Source organism: Xiphophorus maculatus, chromosome 12 (assembly GCF_002775205.1).
Source record: "Xiphophorus maculatus strain JP 163 A chromosome 12, X_maculatus-5.0-male, whole genome shotgun sequence".
Lineage (NCBI taxonomy): Eukaryota > Metazoa > Chordata > Actinopteri > Cyprinodontiformes > Poeciliidae > Xiphophorus > Xiphophorus maculatus.
The window spans coordinates 5,392,164-5,407,822 of NC_036454.1; the positions used below are offsets into that span (position 1 = coordinate 5,392,164).

General features: G+C 38.4%; 2 protein-coding genes across 3 annotated transcripts in view; one reads left to right on the forward strand and one right to left on the reverse strand.

Annotated features, from left to right (window-relative positions):
* The first annotated feature begins 2,107 nt into the window (after positions 1-2,107).
* paqr3 (progestin and adipoQ receptor family member 3) lies at positions 2,108-12,845 on the forward strand. Its single transcript, XM_005808800.3, has 8 exons — positions 2,108-2,265; positions 4,030-4,267; positions 4,364-4,526; positions 5,556-5,711; positions 8,563-8,760; positions 8,841-8,931; positions 9,909-10,081; positions 11,167-12,845. Exons 1-7 carry the CDS (start codon positions 2,205-2,207, stop codon positions 10,049-10,051), a joined length of 1,050 nt encoding a protein of 349 aa, XP_005808857.2. The 5' UTR covers positions 2,108-2,204; the 3' UTR covers positions 10,052-10,081; positions 11,167-12,845.
* A 6-nt stretch (positions 12,846-12,851) lies between these two features.
* The window catches only part of bmp2k (BMP2 inducible kinase), a 55,563-nt gene continuing 52,755 nt past the window's right edge, over positions 12,852-15,659 (reverse strand). For both annotated transcript variants that reach the window (XM_023344089.1, XM_023344088.1), the window contains exon 16: positions 12,852-14,841. In XM_023344089.1, the coding sequence (XP_023199857.1) occupies positions 13,523-14,841 (1,319 nt within the window). In that variant the 3' untranslated portion in view covers positions 12,852-13,522. The remainder of the gene's footprint in view (positions 14,842-15,659) is intronic.

Genomic DNA, 15,659 nt, shown 5'->3' on the forward strand with positions numbered 1-15,659 from the left:
CATTTCAGCTGACAAAATGCTTTCTCAATTTAAATTTTTGTTATGTTAGTTTTAATTAACTATAATGACTTTGGCTATTAGAATCTAAAATAATCGAGTTTTCCTTCTCTGCATTTGTAACAAATTATTGCAGGCTGCGGTCCTGTAAAATCAATTAATTTCGTTCGCAGAGGATTTCTATTGCTTGCCCCTGCGTGCACGAGTTCCAGTCTTAACTTGGCGTGGCAGCTGACACTTGGCCAGAGTGGATGTGCTGAGAGGTATATTAGAAGTGATAATGAAGAACACACTTCCACTTGAGAACGAGGCAATTAAAGTGGGGGTGTAAACAGCCGAGGGAGCAGCGAGTGTGACTTCCCTCGGGAGGGAATCCACCAACATCCCTCACACCTGAGAGGTCTGCGGAGGACTCTGGCTCTGATGGGGATTCCTGGTGACAGTCTGTGATGGGGAGGTGTAAGACGAGGAACTGGAGCCCCAGAGCAGCCACAGTCACTTCAACTACCTCTTATGTCTGTATGTTTGACATCCAAGCAGCCAGAATATGTTGTAAAACTATTTTATTTTACTTTTGGGTGTTTTCCACTTGATTAGAGGTCTATTTTCAGAGTTTTTCCTCCTTATTGAACCACTTTTATGCCGTTTATTTACACAGAGACAATGTACAACATCCGATCGCATATTATGGGTTTTGCAGAGAGGAGAAAGTAGGAGGGATAAATTTCTGCCAAAAAACTCAGAAATTTTCTGGACAAAATTTGCAGATTTCTGTGCTCTAAATGTTGAAAGTTTTAGACTTTTAAAAAAATTTTAATGTCTGAGATTGATTCTTTTTTTTTTCAAAGTAAATTTTAACTTTTAAAGTAAAACATTTCCATGTTTTAATTTTTAGAAAATTTTTAGATTCATTTCAAATTTCTGAGTTTTTTTAGTAAATCTTTGACTTTTTAAACTCAGAAATGCTTTTTTTTTATTTCTGAGTTTTTAGGGTTTTTTGCCAGAAATTTGCCTTTTTCATATCAGCAATGTTCTTAATATGCCAATCTACAGCGCATAGAGCAGTAAAAAACAGCTGACCAAACATGCTGGAGCTCAACTTGGATTGCTAAATAAAAGGCTAGGGCAGTGCCTGCTGTTTTTGAAACAGCTAACGGACGCCATAAAATATTTACTTGGAGTATTGACAAAAACACGGCTGGGTGTTTGTTTATTGCTTCTTTTTTTAAGTGCTTATTGCTTAGCAATTGAGACCCAAATGGAAGTACAAAAACGTGCAAAATATGAATTTTGCATAATACGTCCCATTTAACCCTAAATGTCCCATTGTATTAGTTTTCCAAGAAATGTTTTGAATGATGTGATTCAATTGGACATAAAAGTGTTTATAAACTCAATTAGCTTAGCTTCTTTGCTAAGTGTTGATAACTTAGCAAAGAAACAGTTTTAAATGTAAAAAAAAACCTTTAGTGGAATCTATAAAAAAATCAGCAAACACTTTTCTGTTTATCTGTCAGCAGGACATCAGTGTGGAAATGAAGTCTAACAAATTGTAGCAAAACGTTGTTCTACAAAATACTAATTCATGGTTGAATGCAAATATACATTTTATGTGTGCAAGTAACACTTTGTTACTGTTGTTTTGTAAAACAACCACAAAAAATTTATTTTTAACCCTATTGGGGCGTCACAATTTCATAAAATTTAAGTTTGTAGTTTGTGACAGAATGTGAAAAAGGGTTGCCTGTCAATAATGCTTTTGCAAAGCACTGTATGTGTCTACATTTTTCTTAAGCCATTTTTAACTACATAAAAGTTTAATTTGCATAGACTGTGAGCTGTTTTTAGTAGTATGAGAGGGGGTTATGAATAAAGTCCTGCTTTTATTGAATCTAGTGTAGGTTTTATTTAAAAGAAAAAGACTAACAGTGTGTATCACTGTTCTTTAGAGTTAAATTTTAAATAAAAAATATTCGGGCTTTTATTCTTGGAAATTGTAGTTAAGATTTCTCTTCAGGTAAAACCTTTTTTCCTTCACTTGCAAATGTGATCAGGCGTGGTCGATGTTTCGATTATGTTTTTAATTCAGGCAGTATTTGGACAAGCTGAAGGGGTCCTTTAATTCTGATGGCGTCTTAGTGAAGATGTTGTGAATAATTTTATATACTTTTTTATATGTTTAATTTAATGCTCATAAATCTGTACAAATGCGTAGCTCGTATTTTAAGCCGCAAAATGGCTCCAACTACAAATACACAAAGTTAAAAGGTAAGTTTATTTTTTAGTTATGAACTATAAACAAAGCAAAATGCTAACTAGCCTAGTTAGCTCTTGTTAGCCGCTAGACACCAAACCTCTTGGAAAATCCTACTGATTTTAGATTCATTTGGTTAAAATAGCTACATTTTCCATCATAAGACTCAAATTGAATTTACTCTTGGCTTATTTGATGCTTAGCAAACATTCGGCTTATAAAATTGTGAAAAGCAAACGTTTTATTGTGCTGAAACTTTATAATCGTTAACAAGCACAGAGGTTGGCTTTTACGTAATCCTCGTATTCAGACGAGCAGCAGGATATATAAAATATCTATAAACCTATTTTCTTTACCCATAAAAGTATAGGTAAAGAAAATGGTGATTAAAGCTAAATCATACAATTATAGTTGGGCCTTTAAAAACGCCATAAACATATACAGGAAAAACACACCATATATTAGTTAAATCCCAAATATTTTCCAGTAGATTTTAGCTAATACACATCCAACGTGTCTGTTGACTAAGTTTGTGCAATTACAACGTAAACTTAATTTTTAAGATGACACCTAAACTGAAAACACAGTACATGTAACATCATACAGCATAAAACTAGTTAAGTCAGTCGGAATAAACGAGTCTTCAGCTGCTGCTTTAAAAGAATCAAGAGAGTCAACGCAGCACAAAGAATGAGGCAAAGTTTTAAACAATTTGGGGGACAAAACTCTTAAAGATTTATCCTCTCTAGTCTTAAAATGTGTCTGTGGAACCAATGGCGATCTTTGGTAGGAATATCTAAAAAATCAGAAATATAGGCAGAGATTGATCACAATAGTGCTGCAAAATTAATATATATTTGCTTGAAGTATGTAAAGCATCTACATTTTCCACATTTGAAACTGTAACTTGCACTATTTGATCTCCAGCTAAGCAAGGCTGCCATGCACTTCCAGCCTAAATGACTAAATATTACTTAATTTCATTCTGCACCATGCAGATACTCTGTTTGCGCTGAAGAACAACTCACCCTCATTAGCATGACCTGGTTTCTTAATAATTCAGCTAATAATTATTTGACCACTCATTGATCATTGTTTTATTATTGATTTTACATTATATCTAGAACTCTTAATCACACTTTCTAAACAATTTAAAAGGTTTGTTGCATTTTATTTTTACATGTTTGACCAAGTTAGTCAACTTACTGTTTTTGTCCGTTTCAGTTGTCAGTTAATTGTATTATTTATTTTACATCGGTTGTTCTACTCCTAATTGAGCTGACTGGACAAATTAAAGTTGTTTTTACATGTTTGACTAATTTTGTGAAGCTATTGGGTATTTAAGTGTACTTTACTGCTGCAGAGTTATCAAATAAGTCAATTCAGAGCTGTCGGATATCAATATTGGTAGTGAAAAAATCGATCCACACAGCTGAGATTTTTTTAAGTTTGTTTTTTCACCATCGGGCAAGCATCCTGACTTCTAATACAATGCATGAATAATAATATTTCATTCCAAAAAGTCTGCTGTGATATTATTGTACAAATCTGATGGAAATCATTAATTCCTTTATGGAAGATACTATATGGACCATTGTGGTCTCAATGATGAACACTGTCACTGAAAAGCTTCCAATGAGTGGACAAAAAGATCATGTAAATAATGGCGTCATCAGCATATTGTCTCATCTTGGCAGTTCAATTAGTTATTTTGCTTAAAATTGACATTTGTTTTAACTTTAATGTCAATGTTTTGGCTTTTTTTAATATACTTTCAGCTTCGAGTCAGTTTAAAACTGACTCACCTAGCAAGTCAGTTGCAATGTCCCAGAAACCCCAGAAAAATGCCCAAACTGCACATTACATCGAGCTGGGAGGTTACCAGTACTGGCCTGTACTGGTGCCCAGAGGCATCAGACTGTACACGTACGAACAGATCCCGGTTTTCCTGAGAGAAAATCCATACATCACAGACGGATACAGAGCCTACCTGCCATCCAGGCTGTGCATCAAGAGGTGAGGCGTTGCTCAAAGTTTGGCGTAAACCAGGATAAAATACTTCTTGGTGCTTTAAACTTGGAAAACAACAATGGAGCAATGGTTTGTGTGCAGCCTCTTCATCCTATCCAATGAGACGGTGAATATCTGGAGCCATCTGTTGGGCTTCCTGCTCTTCTTCTGCATCGGCGTGTACAACATGGCGTCGGTGCTGCCCTCCATCCATGCCTCCAAGGAGGATTACGTCATCTACTCCATCGGGCTGTTCTGCTTCCAGGTGGGTGCCGAGTCAGTTCAAGGAACTGCTGGATTGTTGAAGTGAAAGATTTCGCTTCCTTCACCACTAACTGCGTTTCCATTCATCGTAAAATTGCAAGTTTGAATTTTAAAAATAACTTGGCTTAATTAAAACACATCAATTTAGAAAGTTTTTGCGCTTGGATGAAGTGGTTTTTAAAAAAAAAAAAAAATTATATTTCGCAAAACTGAAACACTGTTTTCACGAGTCATATGATCAACAAACAGATGTTACTACTGGCAGAAATGACAAAGAAGATGACAGGAAGTGGTAGGAGAGTGATGGTTTTTAATGACTTGAACAAATTTATTCATGTTTGTTCTTTATTTAATAAAAACAAAAGAGAATTTGTATTTCAACAAATTTTGCGCACATTTGTAACGTAAACGCAGCTTATGATGCAGTTGTTTGACAGCAAAGCAAAACTGTCAATTAACCGGTCGATCTACGTCAATAGAGGGAGTCTAAATACATTATTAAGCCTAAAAAGTGAAAACAAAAAGAGTAAATCATAAAAATTTATTTTATGTTCTTTAGAAAATGAAAACGTCAGCCATTTTTGATTTGTTGATCAACCATTGGAGTCAAATCAAAGGAAAACAAATGGATGATTTTGATCAGGATTATTAGTACTGATTCTCCAATCAACTGATCATCTGAAATGATTGAAATCTGTCGTATATTCATGTCTTCACGCGTGATTTTTCTCTTCATGTCTGCTGAATTGTTTCTGGTTGCATTTTTAAAAAACAGGTAGAAAAAGTTAAACCTTCGCTTCATGTTTTCCTGCTCAGTTTTCACAATATGATGATTCAGGATGAGCCAAATATCATTCACTGCTGTCGTCTTAATCTGAGCGATTACGAACCGACATCAGTGCAAAGTTCTGCTGGATGTTCTTAGCAAATTAAACTGAATCCCAGTCCTGAAATCTGCCTGAATCTGGTCTGGATAATGAAATGTGTCTTTAATTCCTGATGGAGCGTGTCGCTGCGTTTCAACCCTCAGCTGTGCATGCTCTGCTCCGTGGGTTACCACCTGTTCTGCTGCCACCGCTCGGAGAAGACCAGCCGCCGCTGGATGGCGCTGGACTACGCCGGCGTTTCCATCGGCATTCTGGGATGCTACGTTCCAGGAGTGTTTTACACTTTCTACTGTAACAATGTAAGTTCATTCCTGATTGATTTGTGGTGTTTGGGTTTGTGGTAAGACAGTTAAACTTTTGGCATTTTCCACATTTGTTTACATGTGACTTTTGTACTTGGACAAAAGTTGTTTTTACATGTTTGACAAAACTAGTGAAGCTATTGGTTTATTTAAGTGAGCTGTACTGGGGCAGAGATGTCAAATAAATTTGTAATTCAGGGCATTTATATTTGGCTTAAAAACAAATGTTTTAAATCAATTCAGCGCTGTTTTCCAGATCAGATCGGTATCAGCCGATGCTAAACCTCAGATATCGATATCGAAAGCAGGGAGGATCGGTGCAGCTCTAGTGTTTATAGAAAACACAAGACACGGATAATTTTTTGCAATATTTCTCTGATTAAAAGAACGTGTTCATTAATTTTAAGATCGGTCCAATTCTGATCTTTTCACCCCCCAAAAAAACCTGATTTATGGCACACACTTCTACATGTCGGATACATATCCAATTATTATCAAAGTGTTTTTACACTCTGAACTGTCGTGTTGGTTTTAATTCAACTTTTACTGATGTGAGACAAAAATCTTAATTCTGCACCAAAAGAGGCAGATGCAGTAAATCTGAATGTAAATAATGGCTGAAAATTATAATTTTGAAATTAAGAAAGAAATCTGCATCACGACCCCAAGAATCACAACTACAACAATACAGACGTAATGTTAGGAGAGTAAAGTCGTAATTTCATGTGAAATCCACAAAAAATGCAAATAATTAAAATGAGAACTTTTGCATCTTTTAAAGTTATACTTTGGTGTAAATGTTACAAATATTACTTAATACTTACAGAAATACCTATATAAAAAAAACTTTTTTATTTTAGTTTTAAGACACTTTTCTGCTTAAATTACAACTTTATTCTTCTAATCAAACTAAAATTCTCATAGCCCGGCGCTAATACTCACTGGAATAATTAAAATAAAAGCCACGTTGTGAAATTATTTTTTGTCATTTGTGCTTTTTTAATAGAAAAAAATAATAAAAATTAGATCTGGTATGGAAAAAAATAAACTTTTATTTCTGCATTAAATGGATTTAAAGCAGCTGTTTTAGTGAAACTATCTTCTCCTGGCCTGTTTTAAGCATAAACTGAAACAATCAGATGATAAAAGGAGCATTTGATTTATTTATTATTTTACTGTGAATTGTTGCATCATGGCGGCGGCGGCCTGAGGAGCAGTAATTGAACAAAGCGAGCGCCTCAGCCTGGCTCGGCTCTTTTACTCATTGTTCCCGGTGAATAAGCAACACAACACCTTCGCCGCTCTCATCCGGTTGAAAAACAGCCTCCGATGACACAAGCTCCTCATTCCAGCCGCCCACCATCAACCATCGCCGGCACCGCCGTTTTATTTTATTTTTTTAAATTTTTTTTTATCCCTGAAACGCTTGGCTCCGCTCCGGGATGCTCGCTTTCCCCCGCATATTGGAAGCGCCGGGTTATTTTGCCCCCAGAACTGGGCTGAAATCTGCTCCAGACCAAACCAGATGGCGGCGTTCACGGAGCGGTCCGTCACTCCTGTTCCTCACCATATGACGCTCGCAAGTCCAGGAGCCTCGGCGGCAAAAAAGGAGCCCCTCGTCCCCCGGCCGCCGCCGCCGCCGCCTCCTCCTCCATCCACGCCAAGATGGAGGCTTCGCTTCTGGGTGGCTCCACTCCAGTGGCGAGCCAAGTCCCTGAAGAAAAACAGATTTTTATATTTAGCCAGTCAAACTCTTGTCTCGTCCGAGTCTTTTGAGGGATGCAGATTTGGAGATCTGTGATGATGAGGAGGAGGAGAAGAAAAAAAAAAGAAAAGAAGAATTTGGCTGTGGCCGAGCCGGGGGCCTTGTTCCGGGTGCAAATTTATTCACTGTGAAATTCAGCAGGACTCGTCGCACGAGGACGTGTGACTGGACGGAGGCCTGCATCCACACAGGCAGACAGAAGGGACGGAGACGAGGCTGTCCAGACTTTTCAGCAGCTACTTATAGAAGTTTAAATACCAAGCGCAGATCCAGGGACAGGTTCGCCGCAGATCTGTGATAACGGCTCAAACAGTGGGAGAGATTTCTTAACACATGCAAGGAAGAAACTGAGCCAAGACGAAAGACAAACAACGCTTAGTTTTCATTCTCCGATTCTCTTTATTTGTTTGATTTACTCATAAACATCTGAGTCATTAATAAATGTATAAAACACTTAATTCTGTTTAGAAAGAGAGGAATCCTCTGTGATGATCATGGAGTCTTCAGCAGTTTCTAAAACATTTTCACATTTGGTTTTGTTGCAAACGATAAATCGTGATTAATCAGCTATTGAAATAGTTGTCAACTAATTGAGTAATCGATTAATCGTTAACTGGAGTATACAGACTATAAAGAACATTTGCTGAAAGAGCAACATATTCTGGGCTGTAATTAATCCAAAACTGTGCAAAAATATGGAAGTACTTTCACCCAGGACTACTATATTACATAATAGTAGTAACTATTATGTTTGCTAACTAAATAATTAGCTTGCTGACTAAGTATTTAGTTTGAAGCCTGCCCTTTTATGACAGGCTAAATAACCCAAATTACTGCTGTTAATTTTTGACTGTAACAGAACCCCGTACTTTCCTGCCACTGGTGGTTGCATCTCTACTTCAAAACACCTGAATCAAAAATCTGAATCACCTCCTTGGTCATTAGTAACTTCAATAAACACAAACATTCAGCGTTATGGTTGGAAATGTTCAAAGAAAATGAATTCCTCTCAGTAGTTGACTCAAATGTTGACTCGTTTTTATTATTTTTGTTTCTGACCGGTCTCTGTGGTGCTGGTCCCAGTACTGGCGGCAGGTTTACCTGGTGACGGTCCTGGCCATGATCCTGGCCGTCTTCTTCGCCCAGATCCATCCTCTCTACCTCAGTAAGCAGTGGAAGCAGCTGCGCTCGCTCATCTTCTGCTCTGTGGCCGGCTACGGCCTCATCCCGACGCTCCACTGGATCTGGATCACCGGAGGATTCTCCTCACAGCTCGTGCAGGTCCAACAAACTCTTCTGGTTTTTATCCACTCTTTCTGCTTAGACGTGGTTATTGTTGACTTATTTGTGTTTCTCTTCAGGCTTTTGTTCCACGGATCCTTGGGATGTACTTCATCGCAGCGTTGGCGCTTATTTTTTATGTTTCTAAGGTTCCAGAGCGATATTTCCCAGGTGAGTCCACTCAGTAGTTTCACATCACCTCTAGGGATGCACCGAACTCTGCACCGAGTTCCTTCAATTTGGGAGATCAGTCATTGTCTGATACTTACATGTGAAGCCGATCTTCCAACATCTGTCCTCTTCTGCTCTCCTGTTAGAGGTTTGATTGACAAACTGACCCACCAGATCGTTTCTGCATGTTTGCATTTAACAATTGTCACCGAACTGTTACCAACTCAGTGGCTTTCTTGCTATATTTAGCTACATTTCAGGCAGAAAAAAAATTGGATGTCAGGCTTTTTACAGATCGGTAATCGGCAATTGGCCAGAAAACTGAAATTGGTGCAACCCTAATTATGTCACAGTTTTTTTTGCATTCCCTCACTATACTTTAAGTATTCAAGATGCTTCTTGTACTGACTATTTGAATATTTAAAGTCTTTCTGCTACAATATAATGTTTTTGTACCTTTGTTCTATGTATGTTAGTCACATTAGAAAGATATCTGACGGTTTTTTTATATCATTTTGTTTAGAATACAAATGAACCACAAACTTATACTTAAAATGAAAAAGCAAAAGAGATTAAACATGGACTTTTCATCTTTTCTTCCTTAAGCATAAACAGAAACTTTCCGAAAGAAGGAAAGAAATAAATGCATCCAAACTATTTGGACGTTTTTGAGTTACTTTAATGAGATATTAAAGTCATCTGAGTTTTGATTGTGTCTTTTTTATGCTGGTTGTCTGAATGAAGAGCTGATTTTCTGTGCAGTCCCATCTCTACTTTACACAAATTATAGATAATAGATCGATTTTCAACCAGTTTCTGCACCAAACACTTAATAATGTAGAAATATTCTGACTATATGTGTGCAATTTTAAATTTGTACTCGTTGTAATTGCTAATTTATTGCGAGGAAACGCAAATGAAAAAAGCGTATCCTGTAATGTTATACACTTAAATCATGTTTTGTATTCCCCCCTCAGGCCAGCTGAACTACCTGGGCTCCAGCCACCAGGTGTGGCACCTGCTGCTGGTTCTGATGTTCTACTGGTGGCACCAGTCGTCGGGTTTCATCATGGCGTACAGACACAGTCAGCCGTGTCCCGCCGCTCCTCAGCACACTTAGTTCACGACGCAACACGCCCAGTTTCTGAACGTAAGACGTTGAAAACCCTCTGCATGTAGTTTTGTCCTTGAAAGGAAGAAATGTTTTCTAAAAGTTATAAATGGAGCAAAATTTGGTCAAAATTGAGTTTTAATGTGAGAAAAAAGTCTGATGTTAAAGGAGGAAATAAGTTTAAATTTAGTGAAACTTTCTCCATTTTATAAATTCATGTTTGTTCATCCATCCGATTATCCACCCATCTATTTATTTATTCATCAAACCGTGTAATTATTCATCCATTCATTTACCATTTTTCACCCATCTATTATCCATCCAGGTATATCTTCATAAATGTTTCCTGTAATTAGTTGGGTTTTTTTTTTTACCTTTAATTATTATTTTATTATATTTTCGTATTACATCTGATTTTTAGACTAAACTTTATGCTTAAAAAATCTTTTTTTCCTGACTTTCCAGCAGGTTATTGTTGTTTTTAGGCTCCATATTTGAATCTTGACATCTGTAGAAGAAATCTGTACAGTTTTATTTATACTTTATAAAAAATAGGAGAGATGTGAATGTTGCTGTAGAAAATGTGTTTTAATGGAACCAAACACTTGAAAGAGAAAAGTAAATTATAGAAATATATTTATGCATAATTTATTCTTTATTTTTTCTGAAACAAGTTGTTCCAGTCAGATGCTTTTCTTTTTTTCTTGCTTTTGTGCTTTAAATATTTAGATTAATCTGAATTACAGAAACATTGTTCATCCCTCTAATAATAATAATAATACACTGATCTCAATTTATTTAAACTGGTAAAGTTATGATAAATCAGATTAGATTTGATTTAAGATCATCTAAAATATCCCAGTAAGCCATTTTTTAAGATTATTTTGATTTTAGAGTTTGTTGTTCTTTAACCAAAACAAAAAATAATTACTTTAGAGTTCTAGCCAAATTTTCTGCCGTGAAATTCTTTTATTTTTTTTATCAGTTCATAGCAGATCTTTGTTTCTACAATGAGAAACGGAGGGAATAAATTATATTTTAATCCTTAAATCTTTTCAGGAGACACAAAAATAAGTGTTGCAGCTTCCAAGATCTGATTTAACTTCATTTTTTTCTACCTCTAGGAATGACCTTTGACCCGGTGGCTTGCATTTTACCTGCCTGATGGTCAGTGGCGCTGCAGCACAGGAAACGAGGTGACATGAATGCATCATAAAAATCCCCAACAGGAACAAATTAACAGGAAGCTCCTGAACTTCCTGGTTCTCCAAGTGCCTGTAAATGATGTAGCATCAAATGTTTCTGAATGGGGAAACTTAAATCTGCAGATTTTTTGATATTTGATGTTTTAACAATATCAAGAAGCAAAAAGTGAGCATGTTAAAGCAATTAAAACCCCAAAGACTTGTTGTTCAGCAGCTTCTTTCAGAACTGTTAATCAGATTTGTATGTTTTATTTGGGATTTAGTCGAGGTTCTTAAGCTCATATTAGCAGGGAGTAATGAGCAGCTCCGCCTCTAGAGGTCACTACTGAGACACAACAGTGATTTAAGTGGCAGTATTAAAACTACATTCTCTGTCCTTTTATATTCATTGTTATAATCTTGTATTTGGTTCATATGTGAGGATTTTTTTGGGAGCAGACAAGAGAAAAAAAAATCAGTGTTTTCAGATGTAATACTGTAAAATATGATGTTCTAGCTCCCTTAGGGTGATGTGCAATGTTTTACTGTTTTAGTATTTCAAATGACTTCATTCCAAAATGCAGCACCTACATGTTAAACCAGCTTTTATGTACATTACATGAATGTTTTATCTATTAAAACATTTGATTATATTTAGACTTCAAATTTGACCTCAGCAAAACTATATATATATATATATATAAAAAACGCTATATTAGCCTCCTAATTATAAATCAGTTCTTAGCCTTAAAACAAACCATCAGATCTTCAGAGGGGCTTACAAACAGGTTTTTGTTTTAGGGTTTTCTACAATGACAGAAGAGTGCAAACGCACAAGACACTGGCTGTTACAAACACATAAAATGGAAGCAAAAACCTTTAAATCAACAAAATAAATGCAAATGAAAAATGTTCCCACCTACAGGAAATGGAAACAAAATGGAAAAATTCCTTAAAAACATATTAATATGAATTTAGAAGCTTTTCTAAATATGAAAAGCTGTAAACCTTCTCCATAAAAACAAAAGTGCTCCAGACCACTAGGTGGAGTATGGAGTAGGTGATTTTTACATACGTTAATCCTGATGTTCAATGGTCTTGTAAAAGACTGCATTTTTCAAAAAGTATAACACTCTCTTTTTTTCTGCACATCCCATCTTTACTCTGCATTTGGTCCAAGATGATTTGTCTCCCCCTAGTGGTCTGGAGGACTTCGATTTTGCAGCACAAGTTTGCAGCATTTATGTTTGCACCATTGTAGTTTTACCCAAAACAGAAACATTATCGGTTTCACGATTATAAATGAAAACCTTTGGTGATGGAGGCACACAAGATATTTGGAGGAGGAGGTTAGACAATTACTTGAAGCCTTAAAAAGGAGAATAAGTCACTACACTCTTCATTCATGCAGATTTTTTAGTAAATATTTTCCCTTAACATTTTTAAAGACTTATAGTGATTAAGTTAAATGGCAGTGGACTCATTTTGGGATGAAATTTGATATCGTTTTTAAATTATTAATGGACTTAACTGTACTGTTTGTACATTTGTCTTTTATATCTGCGACTTGTAAATGAGACCTTTTTTTCCATTTTGGTTATTAAAAGAGAAGCTGGGTAGCTACGTTTGTTTTTAAGGCTGTTTAATACAATACGCTTCACATGTTTGTCTTATAAACTGTTCAATAAAATCCAACAAACTAGTCAGAATTCATCAGAAATGCTCCACAAGTACCAAATCCTTCACAAGTGACTGGCTGCAGCTTTGTGTTTTTATTTTGAGTTCATAAAAAAAAGAAAATAACCAATAATTGAGCAGAAGTTTTTCTGCTACAAAGAACAATTAAGAGCCTAAAAATGAAAAAAAAGTTGTTTTCTTTTGGAAAGTACAATAAAATAAAATAAAAATTCCCTTCTAGTGAAATGCACCCACTCCCACACTGGCTGCAGGGAAAGTATGCATAGATTAAAAACCTAAAAAGGACGACAAAGTGGTTAAACGCTGCTCCCAAAATATGTCAAACGATGCGTTTTTTTTTTTACGGAGGTACTGTGCGGCGGGTCGGGCCCAGCTCAGGTAAGGCTTCTTGGTGCTAAAACTTATCACAAGGCAGACTAGAAAGTCAAGTATTAACATTAAATCACAGTACAAACTCTCAGTTCCTAAAAGCATTGAGATGCAGCATAGAAGGCAGGCGCAGAGAGAAACACTCCACTCAGGCTGATTAGAAATGATCCCAAACCAAAAAAAAAAAAACTGCTGTGGGTTAACGGTTACTGGCGGAAGACATGTTGAGTTACTGCTTGGAGGGGAACGGCGCCGCTCCAAAAGGGTCTAGGTCCAGCGGCTGCGAAGGCGCTACCACCGGCTGCTGCGGCCCGCTGTGGATCACCAGTTCCGTGAAGGGAACCGCCCCGAAATCATCTATGATCCTTCCCCCGTTGGCGGTGCTCATGTCGGGTTTACTGTCGCCAAGGCCTGGGTACTGAGGGTGGAAGGGTTTGGCCCCAAACGGGTCTAGAAGAACGTCGTCCACCGGAAGAGGCGCCATGGTGTCCTTCCCTTCGGCCATGCTGATGTCCACGCTGATGTTCTCCTTGGAGTCGGAGGTGCTCAGGAACTCGTTGCTGCTCTGAGAATCTCGGCGGCCCACCTTCTTATGCCTGCGGACCTTCTCTGGAGTGCGGTAGCTCGGCTTGTTGGTTTTGCGTCCTCCGGTTGGGGTACCGTGGTGCCGCTTGCCGTTGCTGCCCCCCGCCGTCGTCTCCTGCTTGGTTTTTCTCTGTCGGGAAGACAACTTCTGGAGGCTGCGCTGCTTCTGCCTCTGCTGGAGACCCGACGGCTCCTCGAATGGCGACTGGAAGATGTCTTCGGCGCTCCGGGAGGTAGGCGGAGGCTCGGTATGGCCCGGCTGGAACGGAGAGAAGCCAAAGACGTCGGTGCCTTCTGGAGATACGGGGGGCGTCTGGCTGCCGCTCCTTCCGGACTTCGACACGTTCCGGCTGAACGGGGCTTTGGTGAAAACATCAAACTCATCAGCAGCCGGCTCCTCCTGGCTGACCTGCCGGAAAGGCGCTTTGGTGAAGATATCGTTGCCCTCTGCGGGCCCGACGGGCGAAGCTCCGCCAACGAACGGAACGGCGCCGAACACGTCCACAACTTCAGCTCCGTCGGAAGACACTGTAGGGGTGATGAGACTCTGCTTAGACCGCCCTCCAGGACTCCTGGAAGCGGTGGGATTGGCTACTTTAACGGCGGCTGGTTTCTTTGAGCGGCCTTTGACCTTACTGACATCACAGTCCGAATCTGAGCTATGTTTATCCTCATCTTCCTCGTCCTCGGAGTCCATCAGTAGAGGCCTCTGACCCAGATTCTCTGGCTCGGTGTCGTCACCGTGCTCGCTGTTCAAGGCCTCCTCTTCCTCCTGCTCTTCGTCTTCACTGCTTTTTGGAGAAGGAGGGTCGGACTCGAAGTCGCTGTCGGACTCATCGGTGAGTTTGCAGCTGTTCTTCTTTCCCGATTTTGGCTCCTTGACCAGCTGAGCGTCCTCGACGGGGGCCTGGACATTGGTAGGAAGCTCGTCGACAGGCGGCTCACTCTGCAGCACACCAGTTCCTGAGCAGAAATCAGAAAATTACACATAAAAATGTTTTAGCTTAATCTCAAACCCTGCAGATATTTAAAAATCTTAGTAAATTTGAAAGTAATTGAAAAGTACTTTTTTTTTTAAAGGGATCAAAATTATGAAGTTGCTTAAGCTTGTCTAGAATGTCTCATTTTCTTGACATTTAAGGTCATGGATCGATACAGGTATTGGTACCTTTGGCAATGTGGGCCAGTACCAAGTCCTGCTGGAAATGAAACCAGCATCTCAATAAGGCTTCAGGGCAAATAAAAATGAAGGACTCTTAGAGTTCACTCACACCAGTCATGTTTAGTTCACTTTAATTGGTTTGCTTTGAAAGTCCAGTTCGCTTGGGATGGTCAACTGGGATTTCTGAAGGCAACACTCAACCATCTAGCAAAAATGTTTTCATACCTGGTAGTCCGGTTGACTAAGTTTGATAGGAGGCCAAGATCGCAACATTTGTTAAATTTTCAGCTTGGGTGGTTTTCTTTCACACTGCGCTGTCAAACAAACCAAACCCTTTGAAAAACAGTTCCCCTCCTTGCCTGCGGTGGCGCTGCATCAAGAACAATTTAAGGAAACGACACAATAACCTTTGAAGATACTGAACGCAACTTCCTTCTTTATAAAATGTAAACAGAAATCAGATTTTAGTCAGAATCAGAATTTCTTTTGTCTGTGACTACCTGCAAACCCAGGTCTGGGTTTGTTTGAAGTGAGTTCTGGTGCCGTTCAAATGCAAATGAGGCTGCATGTGGACCACAGACGGCGCCAAAGGATGTTTTCACATCTAGTAGACTCGGTT

Bases quoted from the DNA above. Each gene is read 5' to 3' on its own strand.
- paqr3 (XM_005808800.3), top strand. From the start codon at position 2,205: ATGCGTAGCTCGTATTTTAAGCCGCAAAATGGCTCCAACTACAAATAC. The intron at 2,266-4,029 runs GTAAGTTTATTT...ATATACTTTCAG, and splicing joins CAAATACACAAAGTTAAAAG to CTTCGAGTCAGTTTAAAACT. The intron at 8,932-9,908 runs GTGAGTCCACTC...TTCCCCCCTCAG, and splicing joins TCCAGAGCGATATTTCCCAG to GCCAGCTGAACTACCTGGGC.